Source organism: Vulpes lagopus, chromosome 8 (assembly GCF_018345385.1).
Source record: "Vulpes lagopus strain Blue_001 chromosome 8, ASM1834538v1, whole genome shotgun sequence".
Lineage (NCBI taxonomy): Eukaryota > Metazoa > Chordata > Mammalia > Carnivora > Canidae > Vulpes > Vulpes lagopus.
Window position 1 is genome coordinate 49,792,922 of NC_054831.1, and position 25,913 is coordinate 49,818,834.

A 25,913-nucleotide genomic window follows, 5' to 3' on the forward strand; every position below is an offset into this window, starting at 1 on the left:
TCTGTAAATTCTCAAAACTAAGCAGGGTTGTCCATGTTTATTATTTTAGTAAGCTGATGAAAGTATTTTGGCTTGGTATGCTTTCGGGAGTGAACATTTCTGACATTCTAGTATCCCAAGAGCTGTAGATATGATGTGCCAAGTGAACATTTGTGGAAAGTATTTTAGGAAAATTACATAGCAGAAATTATAACAGATTCCTGGGAGCTGGTTGAGAGTTGTTTTTTCCATTTTTAAATATTACCTTTTCTTTTTAGCAAGAAACTTTGTTAAACAAGCAATTTGCTTTAGAAATAGAATTTCTGTGGCCATATTTGGATAACATGACATTCTTACTGAGATAGAGTTATAAAGGATATGAATATTTTCCCAACTGGTTTAGAAGGTCAATCGTTGTGACAGCTGATGCTTTAATAGGTAAAGTTCCATGTAGAATTGTCTTCACAGAACTGCAGCTAATATTTTTTTATGATATTTATTTAGTTGATAGAAGATAGATTTCAGTGATAATCAGGAAATTATATCCACATAAATACACTTCTATGTTTTTTAATGCTATTTAAGTCACTATTTACTATACATTTTATTGTCTCTTGTGAAGACTCAGCAGCCAGATTCTTTCTGGACTAAGAAAAATAATCTCGGGTAAATATTCATGTTTCTTTTTGAGGTGTAGTTTGTTAAAGTGAAAAGAATGTAAGCTTTGAAGACAAAACCCTCAATTCAAATCTAAATTTTAAGTAAGAGTTCATTAGATTTTTAATTTTGTAGAAGTTCTTAACTTTCAGCCTCAGTTTTCACATCTGAAAAAAGAGACTAGCATCTGTGTCACAGGTTGTTGTGATGATTAGATGATATACATAGGTGCTGAACACTTAGCCTGAAATCTCTCAAGGAACATTACCCTCCCACCATCCTCCAAAACCTTTATTAGACAAACTTATCAGCACATCTGTTTCGACATTGGCTTTGGTGGCTAGGAAGTTTAGGCTATTTGTGCCTAATTAGAAAAGCTTTCCTCCTCTGTTATTTACTTTCTCATCCTTTCTTGCTATTTTATTTTTTAATAGTTTTAATTTTATTTTAATCGTGTTATTTGTTATAAATTAATTCAAGTTTTAAAGTTTGTAACAAAAATGTAAAACTTTATTTTGTACAAACATATATAAAAAATATATTATAGAAGCATACGTATTTAGACTGAAAAGCATAGACCTCTTTCATCTTCCTCTCATTTATGTATATAAAATTTAGAGAAAGAAAATTAAAATCAGATATAACTTGACTACAAAGACATAGCCACTATTAACATTTTGGCATATTTCTTCCTACCATGAGTATATGTGCATAATAGTTCCATTTTACTTTGTTCACCTAATATTTTATGTTCATTTTTCTGTGTCTTTTATCTAGAAAAAGCATTTTTTAATGGTGACATTATGTTTTGTCCTGTGAATGAACTGACATATATGTTAAGCATTTAAATTATTGAATATTAATATTATTTCCATTATTCAAAATAATGGTTTGAAAGATTTTTTTAAAAATTATTTATTTATTCATGAGAGACACACAAAGAGGGGCAGAGAAGAGACATAGGCAGAGGAAGAAGCAGGTTACCTGTGGGGAGCCCAACAGGGAACTCGATCCCAGGACCCTGGGATCACGCCCTGAGCCAAAGGCTGACACTCAACCACTGAGCCACCCAGGCGCCCCTTGACAGATGTTTTTAAATCATTACTTGTGTTTCAGGTTATTTCCTTAGGAAATGTTCTTAGAATTGTAATTAATGAATCAAATGGTAGAAACTTTTATTTTTATTTTTTTAAAGAGTTATGTATTCATTTTAGAGAGAGGGAGAGCACTCATGAGTGGGCAGTGGGGACGGGCAGAGGAAGAGGGAGAGAGAGAGAGAATCTGAAGCAGACCCCCCGTGAGCTCAGAACCTAAGGATGTAGGGCTTGATCCCCGGACACTGAGATCATGGCCTGAGCCCAAATCAAGAGTCAGACACTGAACCAGCTGAGCTACCCAGGCGCCCCAAATGGTAGGAGCTTTTGAAAATATCCTGATGTATATTGCCTAAATTCCTCTTGAAAAGGTTATACCAATTTACACTTCCATCAGCAATACCTGAGAATGTCTCTTTGTCAGTAGTAGGTATTATCATTTTTTTTTCATTTTGTCTTGCCATTTATATTTCTTAATCTTTTTTATTCTTTTATATCTTTTGCCCATTTTTACATTCTTTTTCTTATTTGAAATTATTTGATAGGGGTGAGTCTAGAAGGTAGAGTTAAAATATGACAGAGGCATATTTTCAGGAAAAAAAGGAGACACCGTAAGATTCATAAATTGTGTTCTGGAAATGCTTGAAGGAACCATTATAAGGATTAATCAGTTTGTTTATTTTAAATACTTAGGTAATATATGAATAAATATTCTGAATATTTGTTTATTAGTATATATATATTTAAAAATAAATGTGTGTTGCTCTCTATATTTTTTTGGGACTTGCTATTTGTACCTATAAAATGCCTTATAGATGATTTTATGTTAATAATACAGGTCTGCATCATATATCTGCTGCATGTTAGTTGACAGTATGTATTTGCTCTACTTATATATTGCATAAGGTATAATATACAGTGATTGCATGAACACATCTCAAAGAAGTTGTAATTTATAATAGCCATTTATATGTTTTATATGAACATTTATTTTACATGATTTTGTTTAGGTATTAAAAACTCTCCTAAAGATACTATATTTTAATTGTGATGTAAGATGAAGGCAAAGTCTGTATCCTTATGTATCTTTCGTCACACCAGACCCTCCCTGGCCTAGGGCTGTCACACATCATAGATCTTCCTTAATGTTACTAGATTGCACAGATGCTCCCAAACCAAAGATTGGACTATCCAATAGTAACTTTGTGTCAGAATGGTTGTGCACTCTTACCTGGGAAGAATATATATGGTCAAAACTAAAGAATGATATGATTTAAAGAATATATTAGACTTTATTTCATCACTACTTTAAAAGTTGTCATCTTGAGATACCAGACCCTTACTTTAGCAATATGGCCATTGTTCAACATATTTTTGGATCAGGTCTTTTGTAGATATAGAACCTCTGGTTCAAAGTCTATTTCATGGATTTTTTTTTTTTTAAATAGCCAACAGTATTATTTGAAATAAAATTTAATGATTAAGAAGTAATATCAAAATAGGTAATACTAAATTTGTTAAAACAAAAGTCAATTATAAACTAAAAAATATTTTTTCCTTTGTGCCTATTAAGTTGACTCTAAAGATAGATCCAGAAGTATCAAAAAGGTTTTAGTCAAACTGATTAATCTGTATAATCCTAAGGAATTTTATGAATTCTTATAATTACATTAAATCCTGTATGATAACGATTGGCGCATTACTAGTATAAAACAAAACCTGTTAAGATAACTTTTTGATGTCCATAATAGGATGATTAAGGATATATGCCACTGATCTGTGTAGATTTAATTGGGTGATTTACATTATCATTTAAGATAAACAGAATGTTACTGCCACCTAGAGGACTTTTTACTTTCTAACTTGCTGTATTATTTCAGAGCTTTTGATTCTGAATTTAAAGCCTCACAACCAGACCATACTAACAAAACAAAGATGGCAGATGGATTGTACTATCTATACATGTAGTGTTCATGTTTATTTTGTTCACTCTCATTTGAATATTATTAAATTGTGGAATATTACTGCCTTGTGAATACTGCTAGTGAAAACCCAATTTTATTTATATATCGTTAAAGTTAAGATGGAGAAGCCAGGAATGTTGAAATTCATTCAGGTAGTTTGTATCCCTAACTTCCTTTTAGATGATGACTCTACTGTGTCTACTGTGTCAAGGACTCTTCAGGTCCTTGCAGACCACATTCCAGATGAGAACATGCCTTTTCTTAATTGTCAACCTAGTCTAGACAGATTGTATTCAGATAATGCAGTTTAACAGACTTTTATTACCATATTCAGAAAAAATAAGACAAAAGTAGAGTGCTTTTATGGATTTATGAAGTATTGGTAAATGAGTTGTTAACTTCTGTTTCTAATCTAAAGTTAAAATATAATAGACTTGATTTTGGGTTGCTGTGTACTTCAAAAGCTTTGAATTTTTTACTAAGAAGAAATTAGCTGGAGATGGGCATATTTCCCTCCTGTAAGATAACCTTATTATTACAAGATAAACAATTCAAGTACATGTAAGTGGCTCAGAATTTGTTGTGCAGGGATCATTTGTGAACTTATTTCTTCTCTTGAATAATGAGTAACTCCTTTTATGCTGTGCAGATATCTAAGGTAGAACAATATCAGCTAATTTTGTCACCCACATGACTGATGAGTTTCTAATGTTTGAGGAAGAAATGAGACTTCCAAAAAGGTTGAGAATCTTTCACAATGTTTTAAGAAGTTATTATGTCAAAGATGTAACTTGTTTTAGGCAATGCAAACTCATAGCATGCTTGATTTTTTTATTGCTTTTTTTAAAATTATAGTCAAAGATTAGAAATAAGAGCACAAGTCGCAGATGCCTTCTTATCCAAGTTCCAACTGACTTCTGATGAAATGGGTCTCCTCCGAGGTACTAGAGAAGGACCTATTACTGAGGTATTTTGCTCTCTGTTACAGTCATTTAAAGCATAGCACATACTGATTTATAGAGAAATCTCTTTTTTTAAGGCTCTGTTTTGCCATCTTAAAAATTTGATTTTAAAAATATTTTTTAAGTTTAGAAACTAAGGTGCATATTTTAAATTACCTTAATTTGGCTTTTTTGTTTGTTTTTTATTCAAAGCAATATCCAAACTTTTTTAAGAAATCAAAGAGTATCAAGCTTCTAAAGAAAACCTACTCCTCCTCATCTCTTAAGTCCTCTGTCAACCATTTTCAACCTTGTTTTGTTTTTTTAATTTCACTCATCAAAGAAAAAGCATTCATTATTTTCATGATCTGAACATTATGACTGTCTGGAAACTAGGCTTCAATGCCTTCTTCTAAAAAAGAAAAAATCTTGATATTCACCATCAGTCACCTCTTTATGAGCAGGTTTTATGCCTTCAACTTTGAATTTTACTCTTGGCTTGGGGGCAAGAACAAGTATATAACAAATATGTAAAACATCATCTTCAGTGATAATAAAGCTATGGTTAATTAAGTCATAGGTGTGTAATATGTAGCATGTTTTTCTTTATTTAGTAATCTTTAGGTTTGCACTCTCACTAGACTATACATTTCTTGAGGACAGTGATTTTTGTCTTTGTAAATTTTGTGTTCCCAGCAGCTGGCATACTATTTGATACATAGCAGAATTGAATTAATATGTGTTTTAAAATGTAAATAAATATCTGTTACACTTCCTATAAAAATTTAGAAAAGGTTGAGGTCAGTATAGGAAGGCTTCATTCAAATTAAGTGAAATCCTTTAGGATTTGCTTTTCCCTTGTAGGGATATTTCAGTTTAGAGTAATGTAATTTCACTTGAAAAAAGGGACATATTAAAGTTGCATTCTTAATTTTAAAGGATTTTTTCAAGGCTTTGGGAAGAGTGAAACGGATTCATAATGATGTCAAAGTTCTCTTGCGAACAAACCAACAGACGGCAGGGTGAGTAACCTTTTCAACTAATAATTGCATTTCCTGTTATATTTCTTAAATTTTATTTTATTTTATAATAAATTTATTTTTTATTGGTGTTTAATTTACCAACATACAGAATAACACCCAGTGCTCGTCCCGTCAAGTGCCACCCTCAGTGCCCATCACCCATTCACCCTCACCCCCCACCCTATATTTCTTAAATTTTAAAGGCATTCTGGGTTCTTTTTGAAATATGACATTTTGTGAAATAAGAATTTAATCTTTATGTATCTTTGGTTAAGGAGGGAGTTAGTTTTATCCTTATACGTAATAAAGTGACACTTGGATACCTAAGTGATGATATTAAAATTTGGCAAAATTTATTTAATCATAAAAAGAATTAATGAAAAATCATTTCATAGGGGTCACCTGGGTGGCTCAGTGGTTGAGCGTCTGCCTTTGGCTCATGTAGTGATCCCAGGGTTCTGGGATCAAATCCCACATTGGGCTCCCTGCAGGGCCTGCTTCTCCCTCTGCCTATGTCTCCACCTCTCTTTCTGTGTCTCTCATAAATAAATAAATAAAATCTTTAAAAAAAAAGAAAAAAGGGAAAACCATTTCATAAAATGATAAAAAGTTAATATGCTATAACCAGATCACACTGTAGTTAAAATAATTAAATCCTTGGTCGTAGTTACTGTCTAAAACTTTAAATTAAAAGAAATCTTTAATTTTCTTAGTTTAGAAATTATGGAACAGATGGCCTTGCTTCAAGAAACAGCTTATGAAAGGCTTTATCGGTGGGCTCAAAGTAAGTGATTTCTTCCACTTGGTCTAGATTCATGAATATTAGTTTTTAATTAGGTTATTTCATCTGACCTCTCATATCGTATTTTGATCATAGTAATCAAAAAGTATTTTTAAAAAGAAAAATGAACTTTACACTTGAACACATTGTATATGTATCTTAAGCATCTTCTATCCATGAAGCTCTATGTATTATTAAGGATAATAATAAAAAAACAAAGTCAGTATTTCTGCCCTACATTATCTTAGAGTTGATTAGACTTTTTTTTTTTTTTATTTAAGTAACTGTTTTATACATGGTGAATTGATATTTCTCTTGCTGCTGTCACAAATTACCACAAACTTAATGACTTCGAACAACACAAATTTATTACCTTATAGTTCTGTAGGTCAGATATCAGACATGGTCTCACGACACTAAAAGTGTTAACAGAACTGTATTCATTTCTAAAGGCTGTAATAACAAATCTGTTTCCTTGCTCATTCAGTTTGTTGGCATAATTTATTAAGAGTTTGTAGGACCTACGGAGGTATGAGTTTCCTTGCCAGTTCTCACTGAAGGCTTTTCCCAGTTCTAGAGGCTTCCTACATTTTTTTTGGCTTATGGCCTCCTCCACTATCTTTAGAGCCAACAGTAATTTATTGAATCACTCTCTCACTTTGAATCTCTCCTGTTTCTTCTTCCATATCATATCTCTGACTGACTCTGTTGCCAGCTTCTTCTACTTTTAAGACCTATGTCATTGGGCTTGCTTGGGTAAGCTGGGAACATTTCCCTGTTTTAAGGTCTGTCACCTTAATTCTATCTGTAAAGTCCCTTTTTCCATGTACTATAACATAGTCATAGGTTCCAGGAATTAGAGAACTTTAGAGGGCCATTATTTTGCCTGCCACAAATGGTTTATTTATTTTAATTTTGTTTTAAAATGTTTAGTATTCTGTTCACAAAATTGTATGTTAAAGCCAAAGAAAACACTTAAGACAGTAGGATAGGATAGGATAGGAGTATATGACATTTTAATAGGTGTTACCAACTGACTGTTGGAAGGAGTTAAGAATACAAGCAGTTAACAAGTAATATCTATACTACACTGTGGAAAACTTAATTATCTGTTTGATCATTTGCTCTCTATGTCCAAACATGCTGTTTCTTTTTGTATCTCTCTTGTTCATACTCTTTATTCCTATTTGAAGTATTTTCTGGATTTTTATCTTTAAATTTCAATCCTTTTTCAGTATTCAAAGCTGAACTTAGGTTCTGCATCTTTCTGGAACTCTCCATGGCTACATTAAATCACAGTGACTTTTCCCATCTCTAAACACTAACTGCTGGAATTGTGACATTTAGTAATTTAATGCTTAACTTTTCATATATGTATATCTTAGCCTCTCTAGTTAGATTTCTACTTTCTCAAAGGCAAGGACATTGCCACACATTTTTTTGTGCTTCCACAACAGTTAACATAGTGGTTCTAAACTATGGCCTTCTGACTCCTCAGGATTTTGGAGTCATCTTAAGATAGTTCTAGTTCCTATGAAGGAAAACGTCAACAAAACAAAAAGACAACCTACTGAATGGGAGAAGATATTTGCAAATGATATATCTGATAAGGGATTAATATCCAAAATATATAAAGAATTCTTGCAACTCAACACCAAAAAAACCCCAATTTGATTCAAAAATAGGCAAAGGAGGGAACCCTGGGTGGCACAGCAGTTTAGCGCCTGCCTTTGGCCCAGGGCGCGATCCTGGAGACCTGGGATCGAATCCCACGTCGGGCTCCCGGTGCATGGAGCCTGCTTCTCCCTCTGCCTGTGTCTCTGCCTCTCTCTCTCTCTCTCTCTCTGTGACTATCATAAATAAATAAAAATTTAAAAAAAAATTTAAAAAAATAGGCAAAGGAACATTTTTCAAAAGAAGACATACGGATGACCAACAAATACATGAAAAGATACACAACATCATTAATCATCAGGGAAATGCAAATCAAAACCACAATACGGTATCACCATAATAGTCAGAATGACTAATATCACAAAGACAAGAAATAACAAGTGTTGGTAAGGATGTGGAGAAAAAGGAGCCCTCGTGTAGTATTGATGGGAACGTAAATTGGTGCAACCATTGTGGAAAACAGTGTAAAAGGTTCCTCAGAAAATTACAAGCAAATACCATATGATCCAGTAATTCCATTACTCGATACTTACCCAAAGAAAATAAAAACAGTAATTCAGGAAGATATATACATCCTTATGTTTATTGCAGCATTATTTACAATAGCCAGTCAGCTCTTACTCAGCCATAACTGAAATCTTGCCATTTGTGACAAGATAGACTGAGAGGGAATTATTATGCTAAGTGAAAGAAGTGAGAAAGAGAAAGACAAATACTATATGATTTCATTTATATGTGGAATCTAAAAGATAAAACAAAGAAATAGATTCTTAAATACAGAGAACAAAGTAGTTGCTGCCAGAGGGGAGGTAGATAGGGGTACTGGGCAAACTAGGTGAAGGAGATTAAGAGGTACAAACTTCCAGTTATAAAATAAGTCATAGACATGAAAAATAGAGCATCAGGAATATAGTCAACAGCCTTGTAAAAATATATATATATATCTTCAATTCCAAACATTCATACATTTTTCTCAGTGCATGGTAAAAAATATATTGCTAGTGTGAGGCCCACATATACCTAATGCTTGGGAATTTCTGAACAAGTTCTAAGTTTTTTGAACATAGTAGACATTTAGTAAACATTTTATTGATAGAATAGTGAAATACAATGTTGGTGTAAAGATTTTTAAAAGCTTAAAATCTAAACTATTTTGAAATTATAATTTTATTACTGTATATTATCTATATAAACATTTTATAAAACTGCTTAGTTTGCTTCCAAGGGAAAGGATTGGTAATGTATTTTTTATATTCCTCCTCTTCCCCCTTGAACATTGCCATGTGTGTAGCAGTTACTCAGTGAATATTTCTTCACTGATTGGTTTCTTAGGAACTGTAGTTTTTAAGTAATAAAATAGACGTTTGGAGTGCACAGGATAGCATGTGTGGTCATATAAAAGTATACAAATACTTAAGCTTACATTTTCAGTTTGGTTGACAGCATAAAATAGTCTTTGGAATATTCTCTTAAAGTTTTTCTGAGCATTTTTTTTTTTTTTCTGAGCATTTTTTTCATGTAATATTTGTTACAGAATTTAGACTCTGGGTGTACAATGGATGTAATAAAGGCCTAATTTTAATTTAACAAGTGCTGTAATTATATGTTAACTGTTTTTCAGGTGAATGCAGAACACTGACACAAGAATCATGTGACATATCTCCAGTATTAACTCAGGCAGTGGAAGCCCTGCAGGATAGGCCTGTCTTATATAAGTTGGTGACTTTTTCCTAATTTAAAAAAACCTACTTTTTCTTTGATGAGTTATGTTAGCTTTCAGTATTATTAAATTAATGTACAATAGTTTGAGTAATATAATTTACAATGATATTTTCATTTCGTGCATTATTGGAGCATCAGCTTATTTGCATATTGTGTATTATAGAATTCAATATGGAGGAGAAAAGCAAAGCGTCCCCGTATCTAGACTACCCCTTATTGTATATAGAGGTTAAGGAGTTTTACCCAGTCTGTCATCTCATTAACTACCTTAGAATTGCATGAAACTAAAACAACTCTATCAACCTGCCATAGAGAGAAGGAGGTCAGATAGGGGACTGAGAAATATAATTTCCCAGAAATGAAAATTTAAAATCAGAATTCCACTAATAGAATTCAAGAAAGGAAGGAGTTCAGGTCTTTGATTCTGTAAATTATGCCAACCAAGAGATATATGATGATAATTTGTATAGGAACTATGCATTATTAATTGTTTATATATTATTATTCTGTATTTTGATTTTATTTTATTATTCATATTAAATAGAAGTGAATATTTTTATTTTTAATTTCTGCAATAGTGTGGAAGTAGGGAGAACAAATGAGGAGTTCTAATGAGGGAAACAGAAAATTAGCGGACTCCTACATAGGCATTCAATCCTGCTCTGAGTCATGCCTTTCAGAGACTTGTAAGAGTTTTAGAGTATTTCCCCATTATTCTTTCTAACTGAAACATTGCCTAGCCTATAAGAAGTTTCCAGAACATTGTTCCAGTGCTGGGACAGCTGTGTAAAATAATAACATTCAAAATGGAGCTATAGTAATAAAATGAGTATATTAATTGCTATTTTAGAGTTCGTGTGTCAGGTGCTGTGTGGCTCAAATGTTCTGTGGTAGGGGAAAGGGATGAACATCAGGGAAGGTTTCCTCTGGGAAATAGGTTTAAAGTGAGTTCTAAAGGTTGAATAGGCATTTTCCAGGAAGAGAAGGGAATTGAGAACATCCCAAGTTGAGGGAACAGCTGGTGCAAAGATGCAGATTGAGAAAGAACATGTATTTTTGGGAAATTGATTGCAAAAGCTTGGACTGGCTGTTGGGTTGGTAGCAAGAGCTGGATTGTAATAGCCCTGAATGTGGTACATGTATATATACCAGCTCAGCAGATTTTATGTACCTTGGAATTTCTTTTCCAGCCTTTTTAATTTTAGGTATTGCTATTTAATTATGAGAGCCTTTTAGTACTGAAAATATTTGGTATTTGATTTTAATAAAGTGTTAATAATAATAATATAATAAAATCCACAGTTTCATATTTGCTCATAAGGTTAGTCTTTGTTCTAAAAAATGGCTTTGTGTGTTTTGGTCAGCTGACTTCTACCATGTAAATATATTTTTGCTAAATTTTGATTCTTGATAAACACTTGGAAAGGAGCAGTATTGCATAATAGTTTAGAAGGTGAACTCTGAGTTTAGATTTTTTGAGAAGCCCCTCTACCTTCATAAACCTTAGTTTCCTTAAATGAGGATAAAAATAGTGTCTGTCTTATAGGACTTTTGTGAGTATTAAATTAGATTGTTCACATAAGGCGTTTAGTATAATGCTTTGCTCATCACTAAATATTAGCTATTACTTTTATTTTGCAAGGAAGTAAACTGGAATGTTGTCAGCCACAGAGCAGTGTATATAGAGTCTGTTGTAATAGCCAGGAAAAAGCTTGAAAGACAAAGAATAAAAAAGATGTATCTTGAAGGGGCACATGCCAGGAAATAGGGGGGCAGTGGAGTTGGAAAGACTGTAAAAGGCATTTGGAAGTTTACTTGGGGAAAAAGGAGGATTTTTAAGATCAATTGATCCCCATTGGATGGATGCTAAAAAAGAGAAAATTGGCCTTTTTTTTAAGTAATCATTTATTTCCAAAGTGGCAGTTTCTTTATAGTTAGGAAAAATTTAACAGTGTATCATGTTAACCACCAGATGGCACTATATGAACTTTAGTTAAGTAATGGGTAACTGCTTTGTTCTCTCAAGTGTGTGTCTCAAATATGTAGGTATCATGTGCAAGAAAAATGGTAATTATTGAAGTCCTTGGGAAAAGTTTCCATACCCACCTTTTATTAGTTAGTATGTAACTAGAGTGCTAATGTTTTATTAACTTTTAATAAACCCAATATAGACATTTCTTCATGGGGCACCTGGGTGGCTCAGTGTTAAGTGTCTGCCTTCAGACACTTCATGATCTCAGGGTCTTGGGCTAGGGCTCCCTGTTCAGTGGGGAGTCAGCTTCCCCCTCTCACTCTGCTTCTCTCTTCTACATGTGCTCTCTCTCAAGTGAAAAAATTGTTAAAAATGTTCAAAAAAATTTCTTCATAAAGATATTTATTGTAAGTTGCAAAGAATAGATTGACATCTTCCTTTCGTAGACTTTCAGAATATAGTGTTAAAGAATGTAGTAATTTGCTTACTTTTCTTCATTCTTTATGTATTTGTTACATTTCTTAGAGGCTTGTACACTATTTTCTTTATTTTTGATCAGCATTTTTCATATTTTAATTTGCATTTTGACCAGAATTTTTCTTTTCTTTTTTTTTTTTTTTGCTATAGAGATTAAAAATGGAGACTTTAATTTTTAATTTTAACCGGAGGCATTTTAGAATATTTATTGTATAAATTTTAACATTCCCTTTTGTAGAGCTCCATTTTGTATTTTTCACCTTTGTTGGGAAATAATCTCTTTTTAATCAAAGAAGTTTTCTTCTTTCCCTGGGAAAAGGTGTTTCACATATATTGATGTCATTGAAGATTCATTGTAGTGCATTCTGGTTTTGCCTCAAATTGTATCTGTTGCAGGGTGGTTAACATTCATATTAATGTATATGTATATTTCATATAATTATAACTATACAGATCAGAGTCTAGTGTTTGTCATTTAAAGTGCCAGTGAATTTACTGGTTTCTAACATAACTTGTGGTTAGAGTGAATAGGCCTAGAAACAGAAGTTACATTGCTTCTGTTTATTATAGCAGGTGAGTCCTGAGAATGAGGACTAGTTTTATGTATTTGGGAAGTTGAAAGTTTGTGAATGTTGTGCTGTAAGTAATAAACTAATCAAAGTCATTTCATAGAATTGGTCTTCATTTAAAGGAATGCATTCTTTATACTACACATATGTATAATTTAAGAGCATGAGGGAAAAAATCAAAGCATTTTGGTTCTAACTTGTTCTAAAAAATAGAAAGTGATTGCAAGGTCATTGCAGGCTTAGAGCTTAGGGAGATAGTGCATTTCATCTTGACATACTACTAGTTGTATGCCACTGCACAGAATTTCTGAAGCATTTCCATTTAACTGAAGACAAACACAAAAGACCATGATCTGATTTCTAAAGAACGGCCCTCTAAAAAGGTTCAGATTCCTACAGATTTATAGATCTAGACCACTTTACCACACTTACACTTTTATTTAAAAATATTCTCTCTTCTAGCTTTCTTATGTCTAAAAGTGGATTTTTATTTTTTATTTGTTTTTTAAGATTTTATTTGCATATTGAGAGAGAGCATGTGTGCAATCAAGAGGAGGGACAGAATGAGAGAGAGAATCTCAAGCAGACTCCCTGCTGAACATGGAGCTGGACATTGGGGCTCAATCTCATGACCCTGAGATGATGACCTGAGCTGAAATCAAGAGTCAGTTATTTAACTGACTGAGCCACTCAGGTGCCCTTGGAAAAATGTGGATTTTTAATTAAATCAGCAGCATATTAAAGAAAACAGTATAGTTTTTATAGTAGTATAAGAAATTAATTTTTTTGGCAACCAAAATCCCAAATTTTGGTAACTTTGGTTTATATATAGGGTACTGAGATAATTCTTAATATGAAGCCTGTTAGAAAACTGTTCAGATCTCTAAAAATTCATGGGTCTAGAATCTGCTGACATTGGACTGTGAAGAAAATCTCTCATTTTTTTGTGTACTTTTAAAATAGCAAGAACTTTGAATTGGTGGACGAGTGTAAGGAATAGTGGTGATAGTGGAAAACCAAGACTGATTCTAGTCCAAGAAATGGGCTGCCTTGACAGCTCTAAGCCCTATTGTGATTTCACCCAAAATTGTCTGATCTTGCAGTTCAAAGTTCCCTTTCCTGTAAACTCCTTCACTTTAGGAAGTCTTCTTTTTTTTTTTTCTTTTAACCACAATAGATGACTTCTAAATATACGTAAAAAAAAGTTTTTGCTCTTTAGGCCTTGTTGGTCAGTAAATTTATTATTTATTTATTTATTTATTTATTTATTTATTTATTTATTTATGCTCAGTAAATTTAAAGGAACTCATGTTTAGTATTGGAGTCAAAATAAGCTCTTAAATATAAATAGTATGTTTGGGGCAAATTTTGATGGTAGAAGAAAAAATGTTTTTTGAATTATAGAGTTCTAACTGTGAGCAGTCTTTTGGGAACTGGAGAGTATGGCCTGTGTGAAACAGTAGAACATCATATTTTGGACTCTAGGGGTACTGAAACCAGAAGAATCCCAGATTTTCACCTCCTTGATTTTTACTTTTACCAAAACCACTTCTCTGTCCCTTATTAATGTTGCCCCTGTTATTGACCCTAAATTACAGCATTCTTTCTGAAGAGTAGTAAAAATATGTACGTTTAGGCTGAATTTTCATTATGGTAAGGTTATTTCATAAGTACTTTTTGTTGTTTAAAAATGGCATTGCTTAAGAGTTGTGTAAAGAAGCTGTAGATGTCTTGCTTATCTCAAAAATTACATGAATAGTTTGATATAACCATTAAACAGAAACATCTGCTTTTCAAATAACTTTTTTCTAGGTATACCTTAGATGAATTTGGAACAGCTAGAAGAAGCACTGTTGTTCGTGGATTTATTGATGCTCTTACAAGAGGGGGCCCAGGAGGCACACCTAGACCCATTGAAATGCACTCCCATGACCCGTTGAGGTATAGTAATCAGACAGTATTGGAATATTCTATGTTTTTCTGAAGGAAATACTAACGTTTAGTTTTTACATTAGATACGTAGGAGATATGTTGGCTTGGCTCCATCAAGCTACTGCTTCTGAAAAAGAACATCTTGAAGCTCTCTTAAAGCATGTAACTATACAAGGTGGGTCCTCTGGTTGTAATTGCTAATGTCTAAGTATAGAAAGTAACACAAGGCTTCTCTGTTTTTATTCTTACTGCCATTGTCTTCACTGAGATAAACTCTTCACACCTAAGTGGCACAATAAGCACCCTAATTAATTTTCTCTCTGGCTTCCTCCTTTTTCTGCTAATAGGCTTCTCTCCTCCATCACTTTCCTGTCACACAGCTGTTTACACTTGTATACTGTTCCCTCGTAGTCTTCCCACATCAAGCCTAGATTCCTCTGCCTCACTTGGAAGGTACTTCTGGAGTGTGCTGCATACACTGTCTCAGATCTTTAGAGCCACTCCTTGGAGGCGAGAGGTTGTATTATCTTCCTTTTATCTATGAGTAAACATACTCAGTAACTTGTTTAAGACCATTAAGCTACTAATCCTTTTATACTACCCAGCCCCTTTATTCATTCTCATGTGACTGTTGTAAAGATTTTTGAATAATTACTCATAGGGTTCTAAATGTACTTTAAATTTTAGTCTTGATTTCAAGGAAGAAAAATTATTTTTGAGTTGCTATGTCTGTTTTTTACAGAATTTCAGATTTTCTTAGTATTGTGACTTCCTTAAGATGCCTGTTAGAGTTTGAGGGGTAAATGGGAAATAAAGATGGTCTGTCTTAAATAGGAATTAAAGAGAAATATTATGATGTGTATCACTTGACTGTGTTACATTGCCTAGCCCCAAACCCTTCTGGCTCATAACCTGATCTTCAGGAGGGTCTAGTGTACAAATTGGGGACAATCCTTACTTACCCTCCTGGTTTTTTTTTTTTTTCCTTCACTCTTTGATATTCAAATTAGACTCAGCATGTATGTTCAATTGGCACAAGGTCTAAACTTTTTAAAGTTGTTTTCTGTTATCCTAATTACCTAGTTTAAAAGAATTTCTTAAAAGATGTTTTAATAAAGGATATGTGAGAGGCAGTGAAGAGGTTGGAAGAATATAGATCAGAGTTAGATGAAATAGGTTATTTGAAAATGGCTTCATTCTTCCAAGCCTTAGTTTCTCCGTCAATTAAAAAGAAGGTGGTTACAAGCAGTAAATGCCAAGTATACAGGAGCTTGGTAAATGGTCAGTATTTAGTAAATGCCAGTTTTTCTATTAGATTACATGGTGTGCTTTCCATCTTTATATCTTTAGCTTCTGTGTTCGGCACCCCTGCCCAGAATAAGGCATTTTTTGAACAAATTCTAATACATCTTCACATCACTTCCTTAATTGATATGTTTCCTAGTCAATTTTTCCTGTGACCCATACATTTACTCTTTTTCATAAAGAAGTAATGTTCATTTTATTAGTCAGCAGTGCAATAAATTAACAAGGCTCTAGGCCCAGGTATTAACATAATTAATAATGTCCTAAAAGGTATTGAACATAATAAAATATTGTTATGTTATTCTAAATGTTTGTTATAGTACCAACAATATGCATTATTGTTTGTTAATTTTTTGAACTTATGTGTAATATGGAAAAACATTTTCAGTTATGTTGTAATTGATTGTAGGTATTGAAGAAAATATTCAGGAAGTTCTTGGGCATATTACTGAGGGTGTGTGCAGGCCTCTAAAGGTAAATATTTTGTTTTTATATATGTTATATGATGTCTGGCTAAATGATTGCTTTATTCCTATGAGTTTAAAAAAACTGTTAACAGCTTGAAGTCAAGCTATAATTTTCTCAAGTTAACACATTAGTGTAGGATAATAAAATACATTTTATTTTATTTTTATTTTTTTAAAAGATTTATTTATTTATCATAGACAGAGAGAGAGAGAGAGAGAGAGGCAGAGACACAGGAGGAGGTAGAAGCAGGCTCCATGCCGGGAGCCTGACGTGGGACTCGATCCTGGGATTCCAGGATCGCACCCTGGACCAAAGGCAGGCGCTAAACCGCTGAGCCACCCAGGGATCCCCAATAAAATACATTTTAAAGTAATCATTGCCTCATTTTCTCTGTAAGGAAGAAAATTTGAAATATTCTTAGTTTGTACATAGTCACTTATTTTTTTTTTTTTACCATATTATGTTAAGCAATTGGAAAAAGTTCTTTAAGTTGAAATAACTAATCTATGAACTCTTCTCAGAAATCATCTAAGAATTTGTTCCATTTACTTTATTGTTTCAAGCATTGTACATTTTTTGCCTATTATAGCAATAAATGATGGTAAATATAAGTATAAAATAACATGTAAGTTTTATTATTACTATTTATAGTACAAGGAACAGAATTTGAAGTCAAACTTGGGTTAGAAATTCCACTTTGCCATTTAATTGTGTTCACTTGTTCAGGTTGCCTCTTCTGTTGAACCTGTATATAAAAATAGCTACTATGGGGTGCCTTTGTGGCTCAGTTTGTTAAACATCGGCCTTGGGCTCTGCTATTGAGCCCCTGTGGCATGGGCTCCCTGCTCAGCGGGGAGTCTGCTTCTCCCTCTTCTTCTACCCTTCCCCCCTGCTTGTGCTTTCTTTCTCAAATAAGTAAATAAAAATGTAGGAAAAAAAAGAAAAACCTACCATTACGGGTGGTTGTGAAAATCGAATGAGAAAACTGTGTGGATGAAGTACACAGTTCTGACACCTATTAGGCCTGTAGCAGATGCTATTTTTCTTTATTAATATTTATAGAATACTTGGCAGTTGTTTGTTTACTTTCCTTGTTGTTGACTTTAATTTACTATGTGGAAGTTGAGATCCAGAAGGTTTTAGGATTTATTCTAACCAAGAACTTAATTTTAAAACTAATTTTTTTGTTGTTTCTAAGATTTTCTTTGGTATTTTGTTGTAGGCAAGGAAATATCAGATGACATACCCTTGTAACAATTGATTTACAGATTTAATTATCACTATAATTTGATCATTATAGAGCTCAATTGCATATTCAGGAAATAGCAAAATTTTTTTTTTTTTAAGATTTTTAAAATTTATTTATTCATGAGACAGAGAAAGAGAGATAGAGAGGCAGAGACACAGGCAGAGGGAGAAGCAGGCTGCATGCAGGGAGCCTGACATGGGATTCAGTCCCGGGTCTCCAGGATCAGGCCCAGGGCTGACGGTGGCGCTAAACCGCTGGGCCACCCAGGCTGCCCAATAGCAAAATATTTTGAGACTACTTTACTTAGTTCTCTCAAATGAAATATTTATTTGCCACAGTTTGATTCTCAGACATTTATACTAATGTAAATGTTGCTTATTTTGTATACTAGCAGTTATTGGAAAGATAAAAAAAGAGAGAATAAAAATGTTTCTTTTTCTACCCTTTTCATATTTTTTGTGACTACATGGAGTTAAATGAAACTTATCATAACAATGAGTAAATTGCTTTGGTGAATAAATTGTATTTTATCTGCCTTATCTTTCTCTGCACCCTTCCTTACTTGTGATACTATGTTCACTATATTCCTGATTCCTCTTTTTGTTGTTGTTAAAGTAGTTGTTTAAAATATAATCCTAGAATCAGGGGGTTGGAATGGAGTTAAGAATTTCTTACTTTGGTAAGAAACTCTGGTCAGAGTAAGAAATGTTATTATGATGTTAAAAATATTAAAATTATACCCTTTGCTTATATAAAGAAATTATATACCAAAGTGTGCCTATGTTTTAAAATATACCTCATTTCATCTTTCTTAAACATTGATGTCCAGAAAGTTGTTTATAACAGTTATAGGGCATTATTGTGATTGCCTGTGAAATTTTAATGTAAGATATCAAAAGGTGAAGGAAAAGCTAGTAAGCAAGCAAAAATATTTCTGTTGTAAAATGAATAAAAATTCTTTTAGTTTCTGAAGTGACAAACCTTAGATCTTTTCATATGATTTTTTAAAAAGATTTTATTTATTTATTCATGAGAGACACAGAGAGAGAGAGAGAGAGAGGCAGAGATACAGGCAGAGGGAGAAGCAGGCTCCCTGCAGGGAGCCCGATGCAGGACTGGATCCTAGGATCCCGGGATCATGCCCTGAGCTGAAGGTGGATTCTCAACCGCTGAGCCACTCAGGTGTCCCTGATAGTAATTTTAAGTACATACTCCAGAGAATATTTAACAGGTGTTCACAGTGACAATTTATACTATTTTAAGAATTTTCTTCCTATATGACCTCATTTGGGTATCTAATATTCTCAGTTGAAATACTGTAGTTGTCAACTGAGAAAAAACAACAACAAATTATTTTAACATTTTATTTTACAATTATAATTTGAAATGTTTTTAGTGACCAAAAAAAAAATATAAAATATATCTAGCAATATAAAATATTTTACATTCCATTAATAGAATTTTTTTTTCTAAACTTTTCATAATGGCATATGGTATTGGATCTTTTGATTAAAATTCTCTCACTCAATCTTGTTTCTTTGTAGGAGTGAATCCTTTTTAGGAAAGGGGAGATATAAATTTTTAGGAGCATAAAGAAAAGGTTGTAATGCTAATGAACACCCTGTGAAACTGTGGATTTGGTTTACTCTATCCTGTGTTTAACCTTTACAGTATGTGTTAATAAAGTAAAACTTCATAGGTGGTAGACTACATATTTGTATGCCTAAATTATGATTATTTCCAGTTTTAAAAATCTGTATTTAAGCTTAAAATTACATATATTGTGGAGAAGGTGCTATGTATCATAAACATCAAGCCTGTTACTTTATAGGTATCTCTATTTTAGAGTTGAAGCTAGCCTTATCAGAATTAATGTGTTAAATTTTTGTTTTTCAAGTACATAGGTGGTAAAATGATGTTTCTTTTAAGTGAATGTTCTGGATTGCAGGGAGATTACCAGCAGACATTTGAATTCTATCTCTTTTAATGAAAACTTTAGTGTACTATATGCTCTGACCTTCATAAATTATGGTGGGTTCTATGCTGTCGGTTCACAATTAATATCTTTTATATTTTACCTAATAATTATATTAAAATTTAGGAAGTATTACTTTTAATGATATAATATATAATTTAAATCACTATTGATCCAGGCCTTGGACATAGAAAGGAATTATAATATGAAAAATATTGGTTTTTAAATTCACATGCCATTTGTGCTTTGTAATACATGTCAGTTACCTCACTGGTACTTTATGCCATAAGATTATAAATTTCATAAACGTATTCATGTAAAGATCATTTAACTTCTGTAATCTAAGAGGGTTTTATATGCTCATACATATATTTGTAAAATCTGTTTTAGCAAATTTCATATGTTGGCATTATGACATATTCCAAAATCTAAGTATAGAGAAACTACATACTTTCAAAAGCGTGTATTAAGCATCTGTGTATATACTGTTCTACCAGATGCTGTAGAGATGTAAAAGAAGCAGAAAACACAATGTCTGTGTTTAGAATCTAGTTAGGAAACAAGAAGACACAATGTAAGCAGCAGCTTAAGAACAGATATAATATGCAAGTAAGCACATTACTCAGTGCAATTTAGATTGTATCCATTAATTAGGGAATACAAAGGAAGGGCAAGGTCAGTGAGGAATGGAGTTTAATTAAAGAATCCTAGTAGTTAATCTTAAGAGAGATCAAGTTAACTTTGAAGTATAGAAGAATATTAGACATATGTATTGGTACTAATTTAAGATTTGTCTATTGTCTAATGAAAGAGGAAAATTGGTATAATAGTTTGAAGATAAGAATTCTGTGATTTTTTTTCTGAGTATTTGGTGATAGGGCAGTATTTGCATTGATAATCTGTTTTTTAGGGATGTAACAATTGCTTTGCAAATAATGCTGAACTAAATTCCATTATAATCTGGTGAAAAACCTCACAATGACCTCATCATTATATCATTTCTGGTAGCAACTGCCTTGAACCAAATTCTGTAGGTAATAGATCTTTTCTTTTCTTTTTCGTTTCTTTTTTTTTTATTATTATTATTTTATGGAGTATATCTGTGTTAAAATGTTTCTTTTATTTTAACCATCCCCTATAATTTAATATTCAGAAATTACTTAGAAGGAATTTTGTGATTTCTACAATATTAAATTTTATCTTTTTATATGCTATTAATACCACGTCTGATTATTGAAGGAAAGTTAAGCCTTTAAGAAATGTTTAATTTTTTTTCACATGTTTTAATAGGTTCGAATTGAACAAGTAATAGTTGCTGAACCTGGGGCAGTTTTGTTATATAAAATTTCTAACCTCCTCAAATTTTACCATCATACAATCAGGTAAGTGGAATGGTTAAATGTGTTTTATTAAGTCCTGTATGATGGGGCACCTGAGTGGCTCAATGGTTGAGCAACTGCCTTTGGCTCAGGTCATGATCCCAGGGTCCTGGGACTGAGTACCACATCAGGGTACCCGCAGGGAGCCTGCTTCTCCCTCTGCCTATGTCTCTGCCTCTCTCTCTCTCTCTCTGTGTCTCTCATGAATAAATAAATAAAATCTTAAAAAAAAAAACCTAACTAAATAAATCCTGTGTGATAAATCATTTCAGTTAGAACACAGTATAAGGGTTTTGTTTTTTGCTTTATTTGTTTTGTTTTCATCATTTGTATGACTAAATATAACTAGCAGAACCTCTACACCATATGAATTATTATATGCATATTATTTATGCTGTATTTGGAGGTCTATTATTTCCTTTTCTTCCCCAAATGTAACTATACACATCCACTCACAGATACGTGCACACATACAACTTAGTAAAACTTATAGGGTATTTTTTTAATCCTTTTGCATTAGTAAAAGAGATCCATGACACCTAATGTAATTATACATTATACTCAGAATAGGGAATAATAAGTGAAGTGTCCTATCATTGATGTAAATAGTGTTATTTAGTTTCCTATTAGTGATAAAGCAGAACTATAGCTTTATCTGCTTTAAATAAAAGCTACTTTAATTAGGAACCACTTGTTTTCTCTGTAATATGATCTTTGACTTTAAAGTATGCATTTATTTTCACTTTGAAGTGATGTTATACACTTGAGCTCTCTAATTTCACTGTAAGACCATGTTCCATGTGTAGTTGTGTTAAAATAATGTCTTTTCAAGCTAGATTTTGGATAGTTTCCTTGTTTATTAGAATGATTTAACAGTTATCTTTCATCCAGTATGCTAGAATCAAGAATAGAAGTCCAATTGTTAAAATCCAGGAGGGTTATTATAACTAACAGATCCAGGAGAGGTGTGGGAATCACTAGTTCAAGAAGCACCAAAAGACTTTGGCAGTGATGTTACCTACCTTCTAAAGCTGAGACTAGCCACCCAAAACTTCACAGCTAAGAGATGGATTTCATATGCTATTAGTAGATTTTTAAATAAAACCAACAAGCCATAGGCAATAAAACTAATAAGAAATAGGATTTGCATTAGTCTTCTAACATTTTAGATATAAATTTATTACCACCACTTGCTGTGACTGAAAAACAATAAATTAGTTCCAATTGTGATGTTATAGGCTTCCTAAAATAAAATTATCCATATTGTGGAAACACAAGAACAGCGGAAAGCAGCTAGCACTATAATATAGTGTATTAGGCAAAGGTAGTGATAAATTATTTTTTACATTATTTATGTAGTAATACCCATGATAGTACTACACAAAATTTAGTATTTGAAGATAATGATAACTTAATTTCTAATGCAAAGAATGCTAAGAAAAGATCATTTGAATTCTGAGGGTAATAGGTTGCTTAGACTCAGAATTATAATTTTTCTATCTTTGAAGATGATGATTTTGAGGATGACGTTTAGATCTTTTGGTACATTTTTTCCATATACTTTTTTTTTTCTTGTTCACGTATTTCCTCATTTAGTCAATTAAAAAAACAGATTATAAATGTCACTCTTCCTGATGCAAAGGAAATGGCAGTGAACAAAACTGCTTACACTTGCATTTTAATGGAGGAAAGGCAAGTATATATAAAGTAACAATTTTATCTGGTGATAAGGGCACCGAGGAGAAAGAAAGCTGGAGAAAGTAAATAAAGTATAGGGAATGAAGGGAATGACCACATATGAGCAGCTGTATGCACATGTAGCTGTTTTAAAGGCCTTTTGGTGTAGGTGATATTTGAGTACAGACCTAAATAGTGTGAAGAAGTTGGGCATATAAAGATCTCCGAGAAGAGTGTCCTAGGCAGGTTGCACTCTGACCCTGAGGCCAGAAAAAGCTTCCATTTTAGAAGGACCAGAAGGAAGGCCTAGAATGAATGGAAGGTAGGGAGAGATGAAATCAGAGAGGCAGGCAGAGGCCAGATCATGTAGGACATTGTAGGCTAGGGTGAGAATTTAGATTTTATATTAAGTGAGTTGGAGAAGATGTGTGTTTGGTGAGGTGTGTGTTTCAGTGATTTGAGCTGATTTATGATTATAAGGTGACTGGGCACTGTGGATAATGTGGTGTGGTGGGGTAAAGTAGAACAAGGATGGTATTTAGGAAGCCGTCTGTACTCTTAGTAGAGATGGTGATGAGTCACAGTAGGGTGATAGTCTTGGAGGCGGTGAAAAGTAGTTGTTTCCAGAGACAGTAAGATATATACATAGACTAGAGAGGGTGAGATGTGAGGTGTCAGGGATGAATTCTTGGCTTTTGGGTTGAACAGTTAGATGAGTGGTATTGCCATTTGCTGAGAGGGAGGAACTTGGAGAAGACAGGTGGATGGGAGTGAGTGGGTAATGAAGAGCCCAGCTCAGTTTTGACTATGTCAGAGTCAGCATCCCTGTGAACATACAGTGGGAAATGTTGAGTGATCAGACAACAGAGAAATCAAGGCTGAACCTATAAATCTGTTGGTTTGCAGCATATAGATGGTATTTGAAGCTTTAGAACTCGGTAGGATCACTTAAGTGAGTGTAGCTAAAAAAGAGGCCTAGGACTGAGTTGTAGGGAGCTCTAATATTTAGAGATCAGGAAGAAAAGAAAACCACAAAGAAAATTGGAAAGGAATAGCCAGTGATGTTGGGGAAAAGTGGGAAACATACAGGTTTTAAAAACTACTTTGCATCCTATACACTAAAACTCCAAGAGGATGGATTCCATCAAAAGTCTGTAGTAAACCAAGAAAAGGAAGATGAAGAACCCATAAAAACAGGGAATCCAGCATACTTTGATTACATTCCCTTTCTTGTAAAACTTTCTCTCTTTGTAGTTAATAATTGCTTTGTTTTTATACTTGCTTACTTTCCTATGTCCTTATTATTTCAGACCCAAACTCTAAAGTAGAATCTACCTTTTCTCACCATATAGTCAAGCATATCAACCAATCCTTCCCGACTTCTCCCTCCTCTTACCTTCCCACATCCATCTTGGAGACCTTGCTCTCTTTCTCTAGTCTGGGCTGGTTGCTCTTTAGGCCTACTGTAAGGCTGTGACACAGGGTTTTAATCTTCTTTATCAGCCTGCTCATTCTCTTATGTTGAAATATCTTATGCCTTGAGCAGCTCTGAATAGTATTTACATGACTATAATAATGTAAATGTTGAATATTTATTCACCAGAACCTTGTGAGATAACTGTATTAGGGAGCCTAGGAGAGATGAAGTTTGAGTATATTGTGGTGGGGGATGAGCATTATCTAAGAGGATTTAACTCTCATCTTCTGTAGCAGGGTTTTTCTATATAATACCTAATGTTGAAAAATATAATAGGATAAGCATATTAGATAGAAATATGGAATGAAATGCAAAAAGTATCTACCCCAGTTACTGGTACCTAGTGAGTACTTAGTAAATACTAGTAAGTTCTAGATCCGAGTAAATGCAAAATATGACTGATAACTCCATTTAAAAAAATTGAATGTAAATATATCTTGATATCTCACCAAAGTTTTCATTAAATTATCAGTTTCTGTGGTGCCTGGGTGGCTTGTTCAGTTAAGCATCCCACTCTTGGTTTTAGCTCAGGTCATGATCCCAGAGTTGTGAGATCAAGCTCCGCATTGAGCTCTGTGTTCAGCTTGGAGTCTGCTTGAGATTCTCTCTGCTTCTCCCTCCACCCGTCTTCCTGCTCTTGTTCATGGTCTCCCTCTGGAATCTCAAAATAAATAAATAAAATCTTTAAAAAAATTTTTAAAAATCAAAATAAATAAAATATCAGTTTCTGTTTGTGTCCATTCAGTGTTTTTCCCTGTTGCTTGGTATGGTATACTTTTGTTCAGAGGCATATTTACTTTTATTGTATGCATAGGCATATATGATGATTTTCTTTTTCAATTTATTTTGGTGTTTAGCTTATAATATTTTTAACTGAAATATTTTTCTTTTTATAATGTAGGTATTATGGCTGCCTGCTTAGGAATTTGCTTTTACTTTGCTGTTTGCTGTATTTTTTTTAACTTAATTTGTTTTCTCTGCATTAACTATATAAGAATTCATTACAAGTTGTTTTAGTTTCAAAATGCATTGAAATATATAGTATTAGTATTTGCTTTTGTAATATGTTATATGCAGCTTACCAGTTTTCTGTAAATTTGCTGTATTTTTTTTTCATTTGCTTACTATCTACTAGTATTTATCAAGCCATTATATTTATTTTGAGCAATCTAAATTTCTTTTAGGCATACTAAGCTGGTACTGTGCTGTTGGAAATTAGGGTTTCCTGCTGGATTATGGTATATTTTCACATCAACAAAAACCTTTCCCCTAACATCACATTTTTAAATGACTTTCAGTACATGAGTTAGAATAAAATTGGGATTGTTTTATATACGTGCTTGTCTTAAATTCTTGCAAAAATGAGAAACTCCTTGGATAGGTCTAAGAAATATCCTTATAATAGCAAATTGAGGAGTACAGAATGTGCTATTAATTCAATATTTTAAAATACTATCAGATTTTCATAATCAGTTTAAATATATTGCTATTTAGGCAGCTGTATAAAAATTCAGAAACTTTATAATTTAGATATGATGTAACAGTCTTAATTGAAATAATAGCTCAGTGTTAATAAAATTTAAATATTTTATGAATAGA

The 25,913-nt window shown here is 33.0% G+C and overlaps 1 protein-coding gene across 7 annotated transcripts in view; it reads left to right on the forward strand.

The window, feature by feature from the left end:
- Positions 1-25,913, forward strand: part of COG6 (component of oligomeric golgi complex 6) — a 200,956-nt gene that overhangs the window by 13,483 nt on the left and 161,560 nt on the right. For all 7 annotated transcript variants that reach the window (XM_041765987.1, XM_041765989.1, XM_041765990.1 and 4 more), the window contains exons 5-12: positions 4,550-4,661; positions 5,575-5,657; positions 6,371-6,441; positions 9,734-9,827; positions 14,665-14,793; positions 14,868-14,959; positions 16,499-16,563; positions 21,072-21,163. In XM_041765987.1, the coding sequence (XP_041621921.1) occupies positions 4,550-4,661; positions 5,575-5,657; positions 6,371-6,441; positions 9,734-9,827; positions 14,665-14,793; positions 14,868-14,959; positions 16,499-16,563; positions 21,072-21,163 (738 nt within the window). The remainder of the gene's footprint in view (positions 1-4,549; positions 4,662-5,574; positions 5,658-6,370; positions 6,442-9,733; positions 9,828-14,664; positions 14,794-14,867; positions 14,960-16,498; positions 16,564-21,071; positions 21,164-25,913) is intronic.